This window comes from Lineus longissimus, chromosome 3 (assembly GCF_910592395.1).
Source record: "Lineus longissimus chromosome 3, tnLinLong1.2, whole genome shotgun sequence".
Taxonomy (NCBI): Eukaryota; Metazoa; Nemertea; class Pilidiophora; order Heteronemertea; family Lineidae; genus Lineus; species Lineus longissimus.
In genome coordinates, this window is record NC_088310.1 from 18,278,340 (window position 1) to 18,301,215 (window position 22,876).

The 22,876-nt window shown below is 44.7% G+C and overlaps 1 protein-coding gene and 1 long non-coding RNA gene across 2 annotated transcripts; one reads left to right on the forward strand and one right to left on the reverse strand.

Annotated features, from left to right (window-relative positions):
• Positions 1–385: 385 nt before the first annotated feature.
• LOC135484092 (alpha-protein kinase 1-like) lies at positions 386–11,429 on the reverse strand. Its single transcript, XM_064765199.1, has 9 exons — positions 11,411–11,429; positions 10,748–10,794; positions 7,994–8,258; positions 7,239–7,497; positions 6,699–6,785; positions 5,936–6,195; positions 3,965–5,498; positions 3,312–3,465; positions 386–3,160 (listed from the first exon to the last, which is right to left on the reverse strand). The coding sequence occupies exons 3-9, from the start codon at positions 8,237–8,239 to the stop codon at positions 2,596–2,598; spliced, it is 3,105 nt and encodes a 1,034-aa protein (XP_064621269.1). The 5' UTR covers positions 8,240–8,258; positions 10,748–10,794; positions 11,411–11,429; the 3' UTR covers positions 386–2,595.
• A 6,436-nt stretch (positions 11,430–17,865) lies between these two features.
• Positions 17,866–19,810, forward strand: LOC135484091 (uncharacterized). Its single transcript, XR_010446420.1, has 3 exons — positions 17,866–17,983; positions 18,513–18,559; positions 19,036–19,810. It is a non-coding gene; the product is annotated as an uncharacterized LOC135484091 (long non-coding RNA).
• The last annotated feature ends 3,066 nt before the right edge of the window (positions 19,811–22,876 follow it).

Consider the following 22,876-nt stretch of genomic DNA (forward strand, 5'->3'; position numbering starts at 1 on the left):
CCGGGTCTGGAATTTCACTAATTATTCCTGGAATGTGACCAGGAAAGGACACGATTTCGCCGAAGCCGTCTGATTGTGACTTTGTCCTCATAAGGCCAATTTCACTTGACAAGACACCTGGATCACCTGTTACTCATGATCAATGGGCACCAACATTTTGGCCAGAACTTGAAATCCATGCTGAAATTTGCATCAAGTACGTATTTAAGACATTTAGGAAGTATTCAAATTCAATTACAAATTTCAAATGTTTAACGAATGGCGTTAGGCCTTTAACCATACTCCGACGCAGTGATATATAGTGCGATAAGGCGCGGTCCTACGGTATGCTTGAATATAATCGCTGCTTTGGGGAATGGCCTTTAACCATTAAGGTTTTTACAAATTCAAATTCAAAATAGTTTATTGTGCCTTATAAAATAATTTTACATAAGCTTAACAACAATAAACTCGAGTGCAGATAGAACGAAGAGAAAAGAGGAGCAGTATGTGTTAAGGGATCTGTCTATGGAAATGTACCCTTATCACAAGCATATCGTCAATAACGGGCAATTTGTCATCCAAACGAGGAATGCGTTCGACGGAGTATAAGCACGAGACATCATAATTTATCGCATCAGAGGAAAAAAAAATGTGGCAAACATTCATGCCTTTATTTTCAGAGATTTTTTTCGGATGCAAGATAATTTGAAAGAAAAAACGCCAGTCACGCCTCTCAACAAAAAAAGTCGGTCAAGTACGTGCACTATTGTCAATTTGGTGTACCGAGGACGAGGAAACACTTGTTTTGGACAAGTCCCCATTTTTTGCGATTTGATGATTTTTGTTGAATCATTGTGATGGTTTTTGTTAAATCATAATATTACATGTATTGTCGCATGTGGCACAGCCTGGCGGATGCGTAAGAGGATGCAACTCGCGCTGTTGTCGCCGGCACGGTTCGTTCAGGCATGACAAGCTTGCCTTTTTTGGGAAAGAGCACTGGACAAGGATTACCCCCCTGATGAAGTGTCACCTGCTTGGTGCTAATGCGACAGCCCGGCATTTTTACGTAGGCGTCACACAAAAATGACAACTATTTGATTTTCTATGAGCTAGTCGTTTGCACTTTCTTGACATTGTAGAAAAAGAACCAGGCACGTGCTTTTTAGAATTATAGTCGACACATGACCCCCGGGAGTCTTTTCAGAACATCATGCGAGACCAGGTATAAAGATTGGTCGTGCGTGTCCCCTTTAAAGAACTCTGGATATTTGATACAATTGCAATATCATGATATTGATCGCGCCAGACCCGTCACAGCGCAACCAGGCGCATGTCGCGCAGAAGATGCGTCTTAATGACACCAGGAGATAATGGAAGAAATTGGTGTACTCATATTTCACAAAACAGACAACAATGAACAACCAGTCCATCTCAACCTACTAAGCTCAGAGCGACATGCGACGGATCACCTTTTAGGCCTGCATTTACACTGACCGCGTAAAAAAAGGCACACCCACCTTTACCAAGCTTGGCGTTCCAGGTTGTATATATACCTCAGAGTGTTTTGGGTTCGTGAAAAAAAACGCGTCTCATTGTCTTATGTATTACCGCTGTGACATCTTATTCAATAAAATGTTATAGCTAAAATGTTACAGTTAGAAATTTAGATGCCTCAATCTGTATACCTATAATATGTGACACCTGTTTGCTGCTCATACGAAAACGTAACCTTTTTTCGACTTCGCAATACGAGAAATTCTAATTCAATAAGAGAAATTCTAAAGGACAACATTTCAGTTTTCGTGACACTTATATATGAACTATATGTTCGTTAATAATACTCGCCCTAATTGTGTGCATGGGAGCGCATTAAAAAGGAATCTTTTTTAACACCAGTACAAAGTCCTCTATGAAAATAAGTAGTGCGTGTCCCCCTAAAGTATATTTGTATTTTTGCCAAGATATATATCATTGGATATCGGATAGAATTGCATTTCCATATAGTGAGAGCGCCTCAGACTTCTATAGTCCTGCACTTATGTAGACGTCAGTGACCGCCCCAGCAAAAAAAAACCGCGTGAGGCACCTTTTAATACCAATGTTGGCAGTTCAAAGGTGATTGTAGAAGTCAGTGACTGTGCAAAAGATGCATTTTTCTATATTTGCCAGGATATTACAGACTCTGGATGTTGAATACACTTTTTCACTGCTTCAGCTGTCAGTTCCAGCACTGGCTACCTTCCGGTCCTATCGATTGATGTCATGTTGACTGACATGATGTGATAGATATTGCATACGATGTCGATCGCGTCACGGACTGCGCTTACAAGTCAGTGACCGCGCCAAAAAAACGCCCCAGCCACCTTTACCAAAGTTGGCAGTTCCAAGGTGTATAGACTCTTCAGAGTGTTTTAATTCTTAAAGTGTTATGAATTCCTGAATCACACACCCTTCACTAAATAAATATACATGTATTACATTTCTGGTAAAATAGCGTTTTGTTCAGCTAGGAATTCAATAGACTCTCCCAGGACAGTCCATTGCATTATCCTAATTGGATCTCCTTATGATGAGGGACGAGGCCCGTCCACTGCGTCTGTAGTGTAAGAATTAAGAGGCAAATTGAGGTCTCTTTATTCCTAGCGAGTAGCATATATCGTTACATGTCGGATGTTGATGACTCCAAAAGGCGTCAACACCCTTTTTACCAAGGTTGCCAGTAACAAATGCGGTCTTCAGAGGTTCTGAATTAATGGCCGGGTCTGTGAAAATGATGGTGCCTTTTTGGTCCCGGGGCAACCAGCCCTGAAGGTCTGTCACCAGTATCCTGCCTTCAGACTGCTCCCATGTAAAGTGCATAAAGGCTAGAGACACGTCCACAAGTTTCTTAGTTAATCTTGGGTTGACGTACGTGAAGTTGTTGGTCACTTTGACAAAATCTGATCCCTCCACGAACGGCTCAACATTAAACAAATAAACTATGTCCTTGTGGTCATCCGACAAAAGTTGGATGTGCGCTGCAGGGACAAACTGGATCTTCCAGGCCGGATTGTCGTCCTTGACCGCCTGGTTGAACAGGGCCACGAAATGGCGCGCCGTCATCTGGCAGACGACATCCTGGTAGTACAAATGCAGCTTCTTCCGCTTGGCATCTCGGTAGCTCTTGCCAACGTATCTATCAAGACAAAGAACATCTGGTGAATTAAAAGACGCATCTAAAAATGGACACCGTATCAGAGAGATATTTTCAAGCGCTTGCTGCAATTCGACCTCAGAGTAGATAGATTGTCTATTTCTGTGTCCGGATGTACCCTTTAATTTGTTACCTTGCTTTTGGTTCATCCTGATTGAGATACTGAAGTTTGATGACGTCCCGCATGGCTCCCTTGCGACGAACGTCCAGCTCCTCATCGACGTAGACCAGCGTTGTCGAGCAAGTCCATGTATTGTGGGCAGCGTCGAATTTAAACACCCGGGCACCTGGGAAATACATGTGTAGATTCTTGAAATTACGGCCGGTCCCTGGGGGCGGACACCGAGGACTAGAGATGCCCCGGCGGCGTCCACCAGACTGCCAGCGGCACATGGACAACAACACAGACAGAAGTTTTCTTTCTATCTGGTAACACACAAGTTAATATTCAGTGCACGAGACTTGAATTTGAATTTCAGTCAATCGTCAGCATGGAAATAATTTCCATTTTAAAACCTTTCTTTTAATGAAACAACTCTGAATTTCTTCTATATAAAAGGAAAAAAGGACGAGATTTCAGTTCAATAGCCTAAAAAATATATCTCAGCGGCCAGTTAACCCGTCGCAGTACCTGTATATGTTTGTTTCAGTCAGAATTATTGGTGATACCGTCTTCAGTGACAAAATTGACGTCATAACCTTTGTCGATACACGTACATGTACTCACTTATGCCATTGAGGAAATACTCAGAAGTTGGAATCATGATGTGCCAAGTAGATACTTACGATGAACACCCAACGGTATCTCGCCTGTCTTTAAGGCGTGACCTTGGCGGGAATCAGTCATCACGATATTAGCGGAAGGATTCATTGTCTGTCCAGGCAATGCAGAGAGGGTGCAGTCTACGAATGAGCTTATTGGGCTCACTGGATCAGGCACGAGGAACGTCTTCGGGAGTTGTGTGGGTTTGTCTTCGAGGTACATCGGTTGGACACTCTCAACGTACTCGTCAATTTCGACCCCTTGTTCGTGACTCGCGATGGACACATCCTCTGTCTTTGGATTCATCAAGCCTTGCGTTGATCCACTGTAACCTGTATCTACAGATGAACCATCAACACCCAAATGATCAGCAAGAGAAGCAGCTTCATGCGGCAGTTCAAACTGTCCTCCGAGACTACCAGTCCCAGAAGCAGTTTCTACGACATTATTGGCGCTCGGAAGCCCCAGGCAATGCGATGCGACAGGCGGGCGAACTACCGCAGGAGTGCCGGTCTCTTCATTCTGACCTCCGCCAGATTTGGTCATCTGCTGAAACTGACCTTCTCTATCTCCCACTTTAACTGCTATCCCTGTGTCTCGATACCTTGACGAGTCTGCTGTCTCTGGCTGTCGTCGTCCTGATGGTTGAGTGTCAGCCTCTGGGTCCATAAGAGTAGGTGCTACTGACAAACTCACTGAGATGGAAGTTATCTTTTCCGAGAGATCAGCGACTGAAGTGTCTCCTTCTTGTTCACCATTCCATGCAGTGGAGCCAATAGCATGTCTGTTAGCTCTTGTATTGAAACGGGTGAGTCGAGCTCGAGTACCCGAGCGGTTGTGCTCGGTCACCACAGGAGTAGCAGCCGCTGGTTGTCGTTCGGATGGCTTGGTGTCGGCCTCTGGATCCGTAAGTGTAGGTGCCAAGCTCCCAGAGATGGAACGAACACATGTCGTTGCAGATTCTTCCATGGCCCTTTCGTTTTGATTGTCTTTCCTTGGAGTGGCAGCACCAGTAGCATGTCTCTTAACCCGGGTGCGGAAACGGGACAATGGCGCTCGACTGTTGGCTGTCTCCTCAGGATGGGATACCACCTGAGTGCCTATCTGGTTAGGGGTCGATGCCACAGATTCTCGGAGAGTCGGGTACCGGTATTCATAAGCTGGTAGGTTGAGAAACTCATTAGTTTCAGGAGCACTGACAGTTTGTCGCGGTAGTTCCAGCAAGTCATGGACTTTATGGATTGCTTTGACAAAGTTCTCCTCGAGAGGAACAGCGTCAGTAGCGGCGCAGTGATGATCATAAATGATCATGCAGTTCTTTTCGATCTCAATAGCTTTCGAGATTGCTCCTGGGGTAGCCATCAGACAGTAGGCTATGAAACATTGGTACACAGCGCATGTGAATTCATACAGCTGCTCTCGACTCGTGAGTTTATTCAATGATAGGTGTCCCTTGAGACTCATCTTGAGGTCGTTGAGAGCCTGGGTGATCAGCTTAAGCCGGTCTTCCTGAGGCAGTGTGATCACGAACATGAGCAACACCTCGCCAGCCCTTCGCTGGAAGAATGGAATGAAATCAGTCTCAGAAAATGTGAGGAAAAAAACTTGTGACCAGTCAGGGTTGTCGCCAATTTGGGGAGATTCGCACTCACACCCACAGAATCGACTGTGCCCCAGATACCGAAGTCGTTTCCGCCGTAACTCGATTTGCGAGTTGCCCCTAGATTTAGTTGCGTCGCATAAAGATTTAAGAGTAATACCTAGACTATTTAGCACTACTCGACCACCGGGATGTGCCCCCAAAGATGTGGTAGGCCTGCTGCCATAATTGTTCACACCAGAATGCAAAACTGTTCGAATCACCAATTGATGGCTATACTAGCTAATAGTAGAATCAGAGTATTTCAATGAATTCATTTAAAGAAGACAAGCAGTCTTCGTGATTGTGACTATGTCTTTTGTGATTGTGATTGTGACTATGTCTGCCCGCTTACCGTATGCCTCGCGAAGAAAAATGGGTCGAATCTAGTCAGCCAGGCAGCCTGTCTGTTCGCAGCATAGGCCTCTTCAAGGGGATGGTTATAGCGGCACGCATACTTCAGCAGCATCTGCTTGAACTCTGAATGAGAGATGTTTCTTAGGGCATCTGAGAGGATGCCCAACGAGGAGCTTATTCCTTTTTGGTCGGGCTTGGGTAGGCTGTTGTATCTCCGGATAGACTCGAGGATAAGGTCTGCAGCTTCCAACCAAAGACCTATATACAAGAACATGAGGGACAGAAAAAATAAACAAGCACTCACTTGATATCAATTAACGAAGTGTTTTTGTGTAATCTAGTCGATTTCCGCAATCCGATTCGACGAAAGAGCACTCCGCCTAGCCATCTGTATATAACTGAACACATGTACTTGACTTTAAACTTGAGGATGCATTGCAGTATAGCTTGCACGTTCACACTTGCACTTTTGAAAAGCCTGCTGTCATTTCCAGTTCTGTTCAAAATTACATGAGAACAGCTTATTCTCAGGTGCAAATTCGCAGCTAAGTCACACCTCTGGCCAGTATCCCGCAAAAGAAGCCACGGACCAGGTAGGTCTTCGTATCTCTGGCCAGTATCCCGCCAGATAGGCCATGGACCGGGTAGGACTTCGATCAAATCTCTGGCCAGTATCTCGATAGCGAGAAGCCATGGACCGGGTAGGACTTGCATGTCTTTGGTCCTCGGCCAAAATAATGATAGTATAAGTAATAGCTTACCGAGATTATGTCTGATAACTCCTTTCACCTGGACGCATGTTGCGTGAACAATGTTGTACTGGCTCTCCTCCTTATAGTGCCATTGCTCTGGAAGGACAAATTGAGTACAATGACCATCTTGACCCATAGGTTTTCAATCCACTCCGCCAACCCGGACTCCGTGACACAAAAGGGAAGGGAGTTTAAAGATGTAGTACCTCTGATGGTTCAGAATGACATGGACCTACAGTCCAATACAGAGTTCTCCTGAAGCAGATCTTTCAGTTTTTTTGGGTGCAACATAGCTCCTTACTTTATACAAAGGTTAGATAGTACAAAACCAAGATGAAACGTCTGCAGATATAACAGGCATATCAGAGAAGACGCAAGAGACCTGGATGTGCCCTGATGAAAGTTGGTCTCCAACAACGCCATCTGTGGACGCATAAGCTGGAAAGTAGAGTTTTGAAAGACCCGGGGCATTCCATTTCGTCATCCTATTCATGAAGTACGAGGCCGGTCCACTGCGTCCGGAGTGTAAGTTTTAAAGGTGTGACCAACCTTTATGTCCCTTCTCTGAGAGAATGAAATCGAGCGTCTTGTCCGCATCTTGGAGAGAGCCCCCGTCTTTGAGGAACCTTGCCTTTCTTAGGTAGACCTGTGGCGCGATGGCCGTGGTGGGCGCCTGCTGTTTGATGTCGTCCACCTTGTCGAGGATGTATTTGGAGTTACCATGCAAATACATCAACCGATCAAGCAGGAGGGCGACTGACGCGGCCGTCTCGAAGGCCTTCTCTGAATAGGCAAGTTCAAGACATTCCTGGAACAAAAAAACAACAACATTAGAAATATTAATTTCAATCACGCCATAGTACGGCGTTCGAGTCAAACTTGATAGACACGTTATTTCAGCAACCATTTCGATACATGTACATGTACCGGGACATATCACTTGTTGCAGTTAAAAAGTTCGAATTTCCTGTGTCACCTAGACTCCATTGCAGTCCATTTCGTCATCCCTATCGTTTTTCCTCGTTGGGCGACAGGGCGCGCGGCGACTATAGGACGAGGTCGGTCCTCTGCGTCCGGGGTATGGGAGTCACCGGGGTTCAAAGAAGTTGACCCGCCTGACTGCTGCATGCCGATTTCGGCGTTCTAAGTCAGCCTTGTCTTAGTGAAGGACTGAAAAAAATACCGATGGGCATCGAATAATGGTGACGCCAATGAGATTCGCACTGCCTCTCTAATCAAGACTGCATTCTGCAATTCATGCTAGATTTGTACAACTCGGCGATTAAGGGGGCATGCAAAACAACCTTCAGAACATCCTCCTCCGTCATATCAGGATACACTGCATTCTTGGACTGGATGAGGTCATTGATGTTGACGATCTCCTTCTTATTGTCCGGCTCGAACTGCCACTCCTCGAAGACGAATGGCCAAGATTGGTCCTCAGCCTCGCGAACTAACTGCTGGAGTTTCGGCGACAGCGCGCTGAACAATTCCTTCAATGTCTTGTGTTGCGAGGAGGAATTCTTCAGTTGCACCCCAGCTCCTTTCATTTCAATTCGTGGACGGGAACTGAAATGAGTGATTTGAAAAAACCGTCACAGAGTTGAAGCTGAGACGACTGAATCATTAAAGGTATAGATGTCCGGAGATGCAACATACCGGTCTCCGCCCGAGCGGATGGTGTTTCGAACCAGCAGCCCGGAAAACGTATTGTCCCGGGAGTGTCGTCAAGCCAGTGTCATAAAGACGGCCGTCTTGAATGTAGACTTGGCACAAGTTGAGACTTGCTGGACAGACTGGGGCAGTGGGACTGGTCATGTGCTCGTGTTGCAGTTATACATGCATATTTGAAGTGGACAAATGATTCATGACGAATGAACTCGGTGCATGTTGACAGCGGTAGAACATGCAGACATAATTGACCCTGATGGTGATATTGATAACCTATTAATACTGACTATCGGAATCTTTTTTCCGCGGGCCGTTCATGATATACTTATCGATTATACGCCAAATCATACTGCACATTTGCCTGCAGAAATTCGGATAGAAACAGACTTGGTTAAACCGACCGCACTCGATTTCCGGAAAAGCAAGCAGAAATAATTTGCCCGTCACGAACGTCACTTTCGGACATCGGTGTTGAGTATGATCAAGAAGATTATCAAGAGCTCCATGACACTTTTGTTGAAGAACTCTCGTGAGATCGATACATATGGTGTAAAAGAAATTACTCCGACACAGAAAGTGGCATGATATTTATTCCATTTTTACATGTTTTAACAGAGAGCAAAAGCATATCCTTAAACAATTTTGATACATGCATAGAGTGAATCACCTCAACATTTCTTCTAATGCGTCTTGTGAGACTCTGGATTAAATCTTTGGATTACGAAGCAAATGAACGACACTTTAACACTCCTACGACACGTCGTTCTCTACAATAAACTCGGCAAGGCGCCGTCGCGACTCTCCACTGAGCTGATGGAACCTTGTGAGAGATATCATCAAAGCAAGACAGTCGCGACGGATCTGATAAACTTTACAGTACCACTTCATGACAGAGAGACAATGCTTATTGTTGGAAGGCATCATCACCAAGACACCTTCTGGCTGCCTCTTGTGACACATTGCGTGAGAGGGAACACTGCACGGGCGCATTTAGCTGTGAACCTGGTGTATTCATTGCGAAGTCTAAGTTCGAGTCAGCTTTAAATGTTACCTCGAATATGTAACTACTCCATCTATTTGACGTCTCCACGCACAACAAAAAGTCCATGCTTTGCCCTTCACCGTACTTAGAATCAAGATCACGAATACGCAATCGTGATACCAGGGGAAGTCGTCTGCTTTCATCCAGTCCTAAAGTTTCTTCATTTAGGAAAACCTTCTTAAGCCTGCTCAGGTTTTTAAAAACGAAGTACCACTCGTCCGATTTGTGGACAAGTGTCAATGAAAATTGTCTTTGTGAAATCGTCGTGTCATTAAGTTTTACCTGGACACCCCCTGAAGGTGCAAGTCTGCCAAACACCATTACCCCGTCACCTATCACTTTATCCTTCGGGTAGAATTCTTTCAATCGTTTTGGCGTGAGAGGCGAGTAGCTGAAAACCACCTTGTTCTCGTCCGTCCCGCCACCCAGTTGAACTTGTGTTTCAGCCTCCGGATTCTCTTCGACGACAATACCACTATCCGCCACGGAATTGTCCTTTTCTAATCCACTGCTGGGAACACCTAACTTAACCGAGACATCTCTCGAAGAAAAATCATTTCGCGGTTTTGCCCTTTTTTCGTTGTCACATCCCGCATTAGCCGTATTCGCCACATCTACATTAACTTTCGTGTCGGCATCGTGGTCTACTTCTATGATATTATGTCTCCCCGCATCTTCAATTGATGCGGCTCGCCGGGGTTCCTCTTCTTTCGTGTCCGCATCGGGGTGTACTTCTATGATATTATGTCTCCCAGCACCTTCGGCTGATACGGCTCGCCGGGGTTCCTCTTCTTTTGTGTAGGCCTCTGGGTCCTCCTCTACAATGTCACGCCCCGAATCCATCCTAATATTCTCAACTTCGAAACTATCTATAAGAGACAAGACCACTAATGAATATTCATAGGTTGGAGGTCTATCAATTAGACGAGTGCATGTTTTTAACTCTAAAGTACATATTTGGAGAGGCATTGAAAAAATATTTGTTGTGGCAAGTCTACAGATATAAAGAAATTATTTGATGAAAAAATTAATTTCGAATTTTGCTAATTTGGTAATAGGGGGCGTGTTTTGAGATTTTTCTGCCAGTTGGGTGAAAAGAGTGGAAATATCAATGTCTGTCTAATTTGTCGATTATCAAAAAATTTCCGTGGTCAACTACCAGTTTATTTTTCACCATTTACTTGCCCGACTGTCCGGAATATCATATCAAAATTTCAGATTCACAGCCCCACGCAGCATTTGATGCGTCGCGGTCAAACATTGACAATTTAACTGCTAAAAGGCTTAAAAAATCAATGGTGGTCTTGTCTCATAAAGCGATAAAACTAGATTGTTGTTTACTCACCATGTACTCGACTTTAGACTGCAAATGGCGCTCGGTAGAATCACGACCTAAAAATTTAACAGAGACACATATTAATCAAGATAGTAATCAGAGTATTTATAAAACGCAGACTTGAATCTATAACCGCCCCATAAACTTTAAACTAGTTGTACACATTAATGTGCAAGTATTTATTCCAGAAAACTGTGTTTTTATGTCTTGTGTATCTCACACTACATTTTCCAGGTCACAGCACTTGGTGCGGTTAATTGTCAAACGGAACTTTTTTCATGCTTCATGAACACTAGAAATGTGCTTAGAAATGAAGTTTCGTTTTAGAATTTGTGGCACCAACAGAAAACCATGTTTCTTGGGTAAATCGGGGGTGCTCTTTCCAAAAATGAGGTTTTCTGGAGCCTATTTTTAGGTTGTGAAATATAGGTCTGTGGAGGAAGTGATAAAATGTCAGACAAATGGAGTAGATTAATGCAGGCCGGTGCAGAAGTAGAAAGTGTCTCCCTGGGAAAAGTGTCCGGTCCTACTTTATTCTGACGCATTATGGTCCATGGTTCTCTTGATGCCATGACTGTCAACACCTCAGATATTAAAAGGACATTTTAAACTTCTACACCGGCAATTATTAGAATAAATGACGAAATCGGAGTGTATCTATAATACATGTACCAATAAACTCTCCGTTCCACTGTTCAGATATCATTCTTCGGAGTGGTCAGTATATTAGTGTCACGCAGACACAAACTGACGGTACACTCTGGACGCCGTGGATCAGCGTCGTCTCTCCCCTGGGAAGACTATGAAAGGACTGTCTCACGAATCTTACCGACGGGCTGTCAATTTGCCCCGCGGATTGTTTACAAATTCGCGAGGGGGGGGGGGCAGAAATAGAAGCTTTCAAAGACAACACTTACCTCTTGTTTTCACCGATTTAGAAAGACAAGAGAATTGTTTTCAAGCGCGGGTAGAATGAAGTCAATGGCGTCCAGTTTGACAGGTCTCGACTCATCGCGTGTCACCATCGCCGACAATACGTAACTGGAATGGTTGGTAATTGATATTTATAGAACGGGGCATTTCTTTTTCACTTTTCTCAACTTAGGATTGGTCGAATTCGAAATATCATCTTGGGTTTTCCGAGGCCACTTGAATATGTTATACTTTATATTCTTCTCAATAACGAAAGCGCAACTACTTTCAATACAAATTTCAATACAAACTGTACATACACATGACATATACAAGGATTATAAGATTTAAGTTCTGTTAAGAAGTCGAAGTACTCTTTTCAAATTCGACTACACAAATTCTTTGGATTTCAAGTCATCGTATCATAAACTGTCTCCTAATCTTTGACAGATAACATGGCTTGTGCGTTCTTCCCGTTGATAATAATAATGAGTCTTTTATATAGCGCAATTCCGTGACACTAAGTTCTCGCTCAAATCACTTTGGGTTATCTTATTATTACCCCGGTCTCCACAGAAATCAATCAGGGGTTTCAAGGAGCAACCAGAAGGTGCTCACTTGAACTCGACCAGTAAGGGAACTAAGCAGTGACTCGGCCGGGAGTCGAAACCACGACCTCCTGATCATGAGACCGACTCTCTTCCACTGCGCTACCGCTGCCCCGTGCCCCGTTGATGACATCTACCATAGGCCCAAATGTGTTCAGTTCATGCTGTGCCAGCTATGGTGAGTCTGTATGATACAGGCAGAGGTTGGCTGATGTACAATGTGCTCGATGGCTGTGTAGGCTGCATCCAGTGCAGAGGAACAATCTGCACACCCGGGATCGCGAAGCTCAAGTGACTGGAAGACGGCGTTCCTCCATTAAAGATACAGACTCTATTTCCAGGTAACTGAAGCCAATTGTGGGCATCCCCAGGATAGCCAGCTGGAGACGAGAACATCCAGGTGCTCTAGCCAGATTCGAGGACATGACACTAGTCCGACGAAACGCACACCAAGGACCTCTAGTGGGGTTACTTGGCCCGAGAACGGTACACATCTTCAGTAGATCAGTATCGATCTGTCCACTAAATATACAACCAGACCTCAAGCAGGTTGTTGGGGCCGAGGACAGTAATAGTCCAATGAAGGCACATCACCAGCAGGTCATTGGAGTCAGTCTCTGTCCACGAATACACACCCAGAACCACCAGCAGGTGATTGGGGCAGAGGACAGTAATTGTCCAATGAAGGCACATCACCAACAGGTTATTGGAGACGAGGACAATACTTTTGCAAAGAAGAGACATCCTCCGTGGATCAGTCTCTGTCCACGAATGCACAGCGAGAACCTCCAGCAAGTGATTGGGGCCGAGGACAGTAATTGTCCAATGAAGGCACATCACCAGCAGGTAATTGGAGACGAGGACAGTCCTTTCCCAATGAAGAGACATCCTCCGTGGATCAAAATCTGTTCACTGAATGCACACCCAGAACCTCCAGCAGGTCATTGGGGCCGAGGACAGTAATTGTCCAATGAAGGCACATCACCAGCAGTTCAATGGAGACGAGGACAGTACTTTTCCAATGAAGAGACATCCTCCGTGGATCAGTCTCTGTTCACGAATGAACACCCAGAACCTCCAGCAGGTCTTTGGGGCCGAGGACAGTAATTGTCCACTGAAGGCACATATCTGTCCACTGAATCCAATGGACACCCAGAATCTCAAGCATGTTGTTGGAGCTGAGGACGGTAATTGTCTAATGAGGTCGCATCTCCAGAGGAAAAGTCTGTGTCCACGAATGCATACCCAGAACCACCAGCAGGTGAATGGGGCCGAGGACAGTACATTTCAAATGAAGAAACATCCTCCGTCGATCAATATCTCTTCAATGAATGCACACACAGGACCTCCAGCAGGTCATTGGAGCCCAGGACAGTACTTGTCCAATGAAGGCATATCACCAGTGGAACAGTACCTGTCAAATGAATGCACACCCAGGACGTCCAGCAGGTTATTGGAGACGAGGACAGTCCTTTTTCAATGAAGAGACATCTTCGTGGATCAGTATCTGTTCACTGAATGCACACAAAGGACATCCAGCAGGTCATTGTGGCCAAGGACAGTACTTGTCCAATGAAGGCATATCACCAGTGGAAGAGTATCTGTCAAATGAATACACAACCAGGACCTCCAGCAGGTCATTGGAGCCGAGGACAGTACTTGTCTAATGAAGACACATATCTGTCTACTGATTCCAATGGACACCCAGAAACTCCAGTATGTTGTTGAAGCTGAGGACAGTACTTGTCCGATGAAGGCATATCTCCTGTCCGATGATGGCACACCAAGGACATCCAGTAGGTTATTGGTGCCGAGGACAGTACTTGTCCAATGAAGAGACATCCCCGTGGATCAGTCTCTGTCCACGAATGCACACCCAGAACCTCCAGCAGGTCATTGGGGCCGAGGACAGTAATTGTCCACTTAAGGCACATCAACAACAGGTTATTAGAGACGAGGACACTACTTGTCCAATGAAGAGACATCCTCCGTGGATCAGTCTCTGTACACGAATGCACACCCAGAACCTCTAGCAGGTCATTGGAGCCGAGGCCAGTACTTGTCCAATGAAGGCATATCACCAGTGGAACAGTATCTTTCAAATGAATGCACACCCAGGACGTCCAGCAGGTTATTGGAGACGAGGACAGTCCTTTTCCAAGGAAGAGACATCCTCCGTGGATCAGTATCTGTTCACTGAATGCACAGCCAGGACCTCCAGCAGGTCATTGGGGCCGAGGCCAGTACTTGTCCAATGAATGCATATCACCAATGGAAGAGTATCTGTGAAATGAATGCACACCAAGGACCTCCAGCAGGTTGTTGGGGGCCGAGGACAGTACTTGTCTAATGAGGTCACATCTCCAGACGAAAAGTCTGTGTCCACGAATGCCTAGAACCACCAGCAAGTGATTTGGGCCGAGGACAGTAATTGTTCAATGAAGGCACATCACCAGCAGGATTTTTGAGACGAGGACAGTACTTTTCCAATGAAGATACATCCCCCGGGGATCAGTCTCTGTCCACAAATGCACGCCCAGAACCTCCAGCAGGTCATTGGGGCTGAGGACAGTAATTGTCCAATGAAGGCACATCACCTGCAGGGTATTGGAGACGAGGGCAGTACCTTTCCAATGAAGAGAGATTCTCCGTGGATCAGTCTCTGTCCACGAATACACACCCAGAACCTCAAGCAGGTCATTTGGGCCGAGAACAGTACATTTCCAATGAAGAGACATCCCCGTCGATCATTATCTGTTCAGTAAATGCACCCCCAGGACCTCCAGCAGGTCATTGGAACCGAGGACAGTACTTATCTAATGAAGGCAAATATCTGTCTACTGCTTACAATGGACACCAAGAACCTCAAGCATGTTGTTGGAGCTGAGGAAAGTACTTGGCCAATGAAGGCATATCTCCTGTCCGATGATGGCACACCCAGGACATCCAGTAGGTTATTGGGGCCGAGGACAGTACTTGTCCATTGAGGTCACATCTCCAGTGGATAAGTCTCCGTCCACGAATGCATACCCAGAACCTCCAGTAGGTCATTGGGGCCGAGGACAGTACTTGTCCAACGAAGGCATATCACCAGTAGAACAGTATCTGTCAAATGAATGCACACCTAGGACGTCCAGCAGGTTATTGGAGACGAGGACAGTCCTTTTCCAATGAAGAGACATCCCCCGGGAATCAGTCAGTCAATGATGCACACCCAGAACCTCCAGCAGGACATTTGGGCCGAGGACAGTAATTGTCCAATGAAGGCACATCAACAACAGGTTATTGGAGACGAGGACAGTACTTTTCCAATGAAGAGACATCCCCCGTGGATCAGTATCTCTCCACTGAAAGCATAGCCAGAACTTCCAGCAGGTCATTGGGGCCGAGGACAGTAATTGTCCAATGAAGGCACATCAACAACAGGTTATTAGGGACGAGGACACTACTTTTCCAATGAAGAGACATCCCCCGTCGATCAGTATCTCTTCACTGAATGCACACTAAGAATCTCCAGCAGGTCATTGGAGCCGTGGCCAGTACTTGTCCAATGAAGGCATATCACCAGTGGAGCAGTATCTGTTAAGTGAATGCACACCCAGGACCTCCAGCAGGTCATTGGGGCCGAGGACAGTACTTGTCCAATGAAGGCATATCACCAGTGTGCATTCGTGGACAGAGACTGATCCACGGGGGGTGTCTCTTCATTTGTAAAGTAGTGTCCTCGTCTCCAATAACCTGCTGGTGATATGCCATCATTGGAAAATTACTGTCCTCGGCTCAAATGACCTGCTGGAGGTTCTGGGTGTGCATTCGTGGACAGAGACTGATCCACGGGGATGTCTCTTCATTGGAAAAGTACTTTCCTCGTCTCCAATAACCTGCTGGTGAGGTGCCTTCATTGGACAATTACTGTCCTCAGCCCCAATGACCTGCTGAAGGTACTGGGTATGCATTCGTGGACGGAGACTTGTCCTCTTGAGATTTGACCTCATTAGACAAGTTTTGTCCTTAGCCCTAATAACCTGTCCTGTAACTGGATGTCCTGGGTGTGCAATCATCGGACAGGAGATGTGTCTTCATTGCACAAGTACTGTCCTCGGCCCCATTCGCCTGCTGGTCGTTCTTGGTATCCATTCGTGGACACAGACTTTTCCTCTGGAGATGCGACCTCATTAGACAAGTACGGTCCTCAGCTCCAACCACATGCTTGAGGTTCTTAGTGTCCAATCGATTCAGTGAACGATATGTGCCTTCATTGGACAATTACTGTCCTCCGCCTCAATGACCTGCTGGAGGTCCTGGGTGTGCATTCAGTGAACAGATAGTGATCGACGGAAGATGTCTCTTCATTGGGAAAGTACTGTCGTCGTCTCCAATAACCTAATGGTGATATGCCTTCATTGGACAATTACTGTGCTCGGCCCCAATGACCTGCTGGAGGTTCTGGGTGTGTATTCGTGGACAGAGACTGATCCACGGAGGATGTCTCTATATTGGAAAAGTACTGTCCTCGACTCCACTGACCTGCTGGTGATGTGCCTTCATTGGACAATTACTGTCCTCGGCCCCAACAACCTGCTTGAGGTCTGGTTGTGTATTTAGTGGACAGATAGATACTGATCTACTGAAGATGTGTACCGTTCTCGGGCCAAGTAACCCCACTAGAGGTCCTTGGTGTGCGTTTCGTCGGACTAGTGTCATGTCCTCGAATCTGGCTAGAGCACCTGGATGTTCTCGTCTCCAGCTGGCTATTCTGGGGATGCCCACAATGGGCTTCAGTTACCTGGAAATAGAGTCTGTATCTTTAATGGAGGAACGCCGTCTTCCAGTCACTTGAGCTTCGCGATCCCGGGTGTGCAGATTGTTCCTCTGCACTGGATGCAGCCTACACAGCCATCGAGCACATTGTACATCAGCCAACCTCTGCCTGTATCATACAGACTCACCATAGCTGGCACAGCATGAACTGAACACATTTGGGCCTATGGTAGATGTCATCAACGGGCACGGGGCAGCGGTAGCGCAGTGGAAGAGAGTCGGTCTCATGATCAGGAGGTCGTGGGTTCGACTCCCGAGTCACTGCTTAGTTCGCCTACTGGTCGAGTTCAAGTGAGCACCTTCTGGTTGCTCCTTGAAACCCCTGATTGATTTCTGTGGAGACCGGGGTAATAATAAGATAACCCAAAGCGATTTGAGCGAGAACTTAGTGTCACGGAATTGCGCTATATAAAAGACTCATTATTATTATCAACGGGAAGAACGCACAAGCCATGTTATCTGTCAAAGATTAGGAGACAGTTTATGATACGATGACTTGAAATCCAAAGAATTTGTGTAGTCGAATTTGAAAAGAGTACTTCGACTTCTTAACAGAACTTAAATCTTATAATCCTTGTATATGTCATGTGTATGTACAGTTTGTATTGAAATTTGTATTGAAAGTAGTTGCGCTTTCGTTATTGAGAAGAATATAAAGTATAACATATTCAATTGGCCTCAGAAAACCGAAAATGATATTTCGAATTCGACCAATCCGAAGTTGAGAAAAGTGAAAAAGAAATGCCCCGTTCTATAAATATCAATTACCAACCATTCCAGTTACGTATTGTCGGCGATGGTGACAAGCGATGAGTCTAGACCTGTGAAACTGGACGCCCTTGACGTCATTCTACCCGCGCTTGAAAACAATTCTCTTGTCTTTCTAAATCGGTGAAAACAAGAGGTAAGTGTTGTCTTTAAAAGCTTCTATTTCTGCCCCCCCCCCCCTCGCGAATTTGTAAACAATCCATGGGGCAAATTGACAGCCCGTCGGTGAGACTCGCGAGGCAGTCCTTTCGTAGTCTTCCCAGGGGAGAGACGACGCTGATCCACGGCGTCCAGAGTTTACCGTCAGTAAGTGTCTGCGTGACACTAATATACTGACAACTCATTTTTGGAAAGAGCACCCCCGATTTACCCAAGAAACATGGTTTTCTGTTGGTGCCACAAATTGTCAAACGAAACTTCATTTCTAAGCACATTTCTAGTGTTCATGAAGCATGAAAATGTTAAGTTCCGTTTGACAATTAACCGCGCCAAGTTCTGTGACCTGGAAAATGTAGTGCGAGATGCACAAGACATAAAAGCACAGTTTTCTGGAATAAATACTTGCACATGTGTACAACTAGTTTAAAGTTTATGGGTTCAAGTCTGCGTTTTATAACTACTCTAATTACTGTCTTGTTTAATAGGTATCTCTGTTTTATTTTTAGGTCGTGATTCTACCGAGCGCCATTTGCAATCTAAAGTCGAGTACATAGTGAGTAAACAACAGTCTGGTTTTATCGTTTTATGAGACAAGACCACCATTGATTCTTTAAGCCTTTTAGCAGTTAAATTGTCAATGTTTGACCGCGATGCATCAAATACTGCGTGGGGCTGTGAATCTGAAATTTTGATATGATATTCCGGACAGTCGGGCAAGTAAATGGTGAAAAATAAACTGGTAGTTGACCACGGAAATTTTTTGATAATCGACAAATTAGACAGACATTGATATTTCCACTCTTTTCACCCAACTGGCAGAAAAATCTCAAAACACGCCCCCTATTACCAAATTAGCAAAATTCGAAATTAATTTTTTCATCAAATAATTTCTTTATATCTGTAGACTTGCCACAACAAATATTTTTTCAATGCCTCTCCAAATATGTACTTGAGAGTTAAAAACATGCACTCGTCTAATTGACAGGCCTCCAACCTATGAATATTCATTAGTGGTCTTGTCTCTTATAGATAGTTTCGAAGTTGAGAATATTAGGATGGATTCGGGGCATGACATTGTAGAGGAGGACCCAGAGGCCTACACAAAAGAAGAGGAACCCCGGCGAGCCGTATCAGTTGAAGGTGTTGGGAGACATAATATCAAAGAAGTAGACCCCGATGCGGACACGAAAGAAGAGGAACCCCGGCGAGCCGTATCAATTGAAGATGCGGGGAGACATAAGGTGGTTTTCCGCTACTCGCCTCTCACGCCAAAACGATTGAAAGAATTCTACCCGAAGGATAAAGTGATAGGTGACGGGGTAATGGTGTTTGGCAGACTTGCACCTTCAGGGGGTGTCCAGGTAAAACTTAATGACGCGACGATTTCACAAAGACAATTTTCATTGACACTTGTCCACAAACCGGACCAGTGGTACTTCGTTTTTAAAAACCTGAGCAGGCTTAAGAAGGTTTTCCTAAATGAAGAAACTTTGGGACGGGATGAAAGCAGACGACTTCCCCAGGTATCACGATTGCGTATTCGTGATCTTGATTCTAAGTACGGTGAAGGGCAAAGCATGGACTTTTTGTTGTGCGTGGAGACGTCAAATAGATGGAGTAGTTACTTATTCGAGGTAACATTTAAAGCTGACTCGAACTTAGACTTCGCAATGAATACACCAGGTTCACAGCTGAATGCGCCCGTGCAGTGTTCCCTCTCAGCCAATGCGTCACCAGAGGCACCCAGAAGGTGTCACAGTCTTGATGATAATGCCTTCCAACAATGAAATTGGTCTCTCTGTCATGAAGTGGTATTTATTTATTTATTCAAAAACCCCATAACTGGGGACATTACAATAACAATACATAGCAGGACATACAAATATACAATCTTTAAAAAGCAGTTAAATACATTGTACCCAACACCCTAGGGCCAACCCAGCAAAAAACATGACCATCGTAGGCCTATGAGGCCTTTACTAAGAGACAAACAAGCTTATGGTGCAGTGATGCTTTACGGTTGTAACTATCAGAGAAAATAAGAGACCGTATGGAATCTTCAATTCCATTAGGAGGTGACGCTTCCACTTGATTATCATTTATGCCGAAAATAAGATCCGAGGGAGACTGACCACTTCCAATAATTCTGCCAAGCAACGTGTGAGGGTTGAACTGGCCGGTAATTATATATCTGGACAAAAGTGTACAATACAGCCGAGAGCAGGGTGACTCACCACCCATTATTCTCGTAAACAAACCGTTAGTCCTCTTAACCAATACCTCTTTAACTTTTGGCACTCCAAGGGCCCGTAACAAGAAGGATGTACGGCTTCTCCGTGACAAACCAAGTACCTGTTTTAAAAGATTTCCCTGAGTAGTTTCTACTGTGTATGTCTGTTTTTGAAATATACATGGTTTCACAGCCAAACATAAGGCAGGGCATACATAAAGACTTCCATAGGTAAACCTTCGCTGCGGTACACAGACCGGGGTAACACAAACCTTTGTCATTCTGGCCATAGAAAGCTCCACGGCATTTTTTAGTTCTATTGTTCGCATGGTCCGTACTACAACCCAGTTTGTTGTAACTGACGCCTAGTATATCTAGCTGCTCCACCGAACCGAGACAGCTACCATAAATCTTCCATACAGGGTCTTTCTTAAAGTTATGCTTACCCATAATGAGGCATCGAGATTTCATCACATTGAATTTAAAACGCCATCTTATGGAGTATTGACCACATACATCAATCAATTCTTGGAGACCACTGACTAAGCCGTCGAATTGTAATGGTCCTCACCAATACAGAAACCCCGTTTGGCATCGGTAACCATAGACAACATATCATTCAGAAATATCTTAAACAAAGTAGGAGAGAGTTTACTCCCTTGTCTAGTTCCCTCGAGCACACTTATCTCCCTACTACAAGCACCATTCCATCTTACCATCGCCTTCATTTTACCATACCACCTATACAAGAAGAACCAGTGATGATTAGGGATTTTATCCCACAGTTTGTAAAAAAGGCCATCATGCCAAATGCTGTCAAAGCATTTCTGTGCATCTAGCGAACAAACAAACAAAGGCGACCCATCGCTACTTCATCTGCTAAATCATGCCGAATTCTATCCCATAGCATATACCCATGGAGCGGGCAAAGTTGAAATGTAATATACATTAGTTAAATGGGCACGATGATTGAGCTACATTAAATTTCTAACGTTACTGAAGTTTTATTAAAGGTTAAACACGAAATTAACTGCATTTAGGGACTTATTGCTGCTATCTACATGCAACCCCCAATAGATTTATTGGAGTACGCTATTTTGCACAATGCATTGAGACCAGTGACAGCAGATCCTGTTCCAAATAAGGCCCTCACATATTAGGCATATCACCTACCCACTCCCGTACCGTATGCCACTGTCGGACCAAAGCCAGGCGCATGGAGAGATGCAGAACGCAATTCAAACTGACAACATCAGTCAGTAAAGAATAACCCAAACTGATTATCATTATAGACACATCATCCGGTATCATAAATCCCTCCACCAACTTGGTGTGTATTGAGCTGAGGGTCACGGGGCGATAATTATTGGGAGAGTTCGGATCCAGAGTTGTTTTCTTTAGCCGATAGATGGTCGCATAATTCCTCTGACAGTCCATACAGTAAATGTTCTGTTGTCACTCCGTCACAACCGGGAGCAGTATTCCGTGGAAGAGCTTTTATCATTTCCTTAACCATCTCAGGGGATATGACACACTCATCCCTCTCCTGTGCCAATAAGGTCTCATACCTATCTCTAACTATATTTGCAATGTTCATCTGAAACTCAGTATATGGTTCCGAGTTCTTCATAATTTTTCCAAAGAAGTTGGCAAAGTCATTCGGCACCAAAGTCGAGGGGAGATTTCCCCCCCCCTCTTTCTTTTCATAATTTTCCAAAAAACATCCATTTTCCTGTCTCTAAATAGCCTATTGTAGCGTTCGTTTCTCATTTGACCAGCATTATTCAATCCATTTCGGCAGGCCTTACGAAATTGTTTTTTCACCGCTTTCCAACAATCAAAAACTGCACCGTGTCGTGGCCTGTTGTTCTGTACCCAGAGTTTCCACCAGAAACGTTTTTTCTGTCTTAACTCTCCCAATTGCGGGCACCAAAACCTTCTGGGTTTAAAACCATTTGACCTAGTACATCCAGCTTCACAACAAGCCTCGTGAATGGCGGAATTAACATCATCGATATACTCATTCACAGAGGCTTCCATTTCACAAGGCTTATCTATGCGCAACGGATTTAATGCCGACAATTTTTCATTTAGAAGTGACCGATACTTTTTGGTTTTTGCGTTATTTTGCCAACACGCTTAAGGAAAGACCGGCCTACTATCTCTCATAGATGTTTTACACTTTGAGCCACCAACTTTCGGGTCACTGCACTCCAGAGTGAAAACAACGTCGATTGGCAAATGGTCACTCACGTTGCCCTCTTGTAGGGGAACAATGCTACATGATTTAACTTTATTATGTTCCTGGCTTGAGGCCAAAACATGGTCAATCCAGGTATAGACATGCATTCCGCTTCACACAAAAATATGTATATTGCACCGGTTGCTTATAGTTAAAATCCAAAACATGTAAATCATTGGCAGAAATATAATCATATAAAATTGCACTATGTTGATTAAAACCTTTGGCCCTATACCAATATTTGTTAAGATCAGGCGGAGTTGGTAATTGAACGTTGAGATCTCCCATTATCTTTATTGGACAGAGATGGGCGTATTTGTCCAAAAGCGATTGAATAGCATCAAGACATTCTATATACTGTTCTGTTTGTTTCCCGTTTGACGCATCAAAGAAAGGCA

Bases quoted from the DNA above. Each gene is read 5' to 3' on its own strand.
- LOC135484092 (XM_064765199.1), bottom strand. From the start codon at position 8,239: ATGAAAGGAGCTGGGGTGCAACTGAAGAATTCCTCCTCGCAACACAAG. The intron at 7,498-7,993 runs GTTGTTTTGCAT...TTTTTGTTCCAG, and splicing joins CGGAGGAGGATGTTCTGAAG to GAATGTCTTGAACTTGCCTA. The intron at 5,499-5,935 runs GTAAGCGGGCAG...CCATTCTTCCAG, and splicing joins TTTTCTTCGCGAGGCATACG to CGAAGGGCTGGCGAGGTGTT.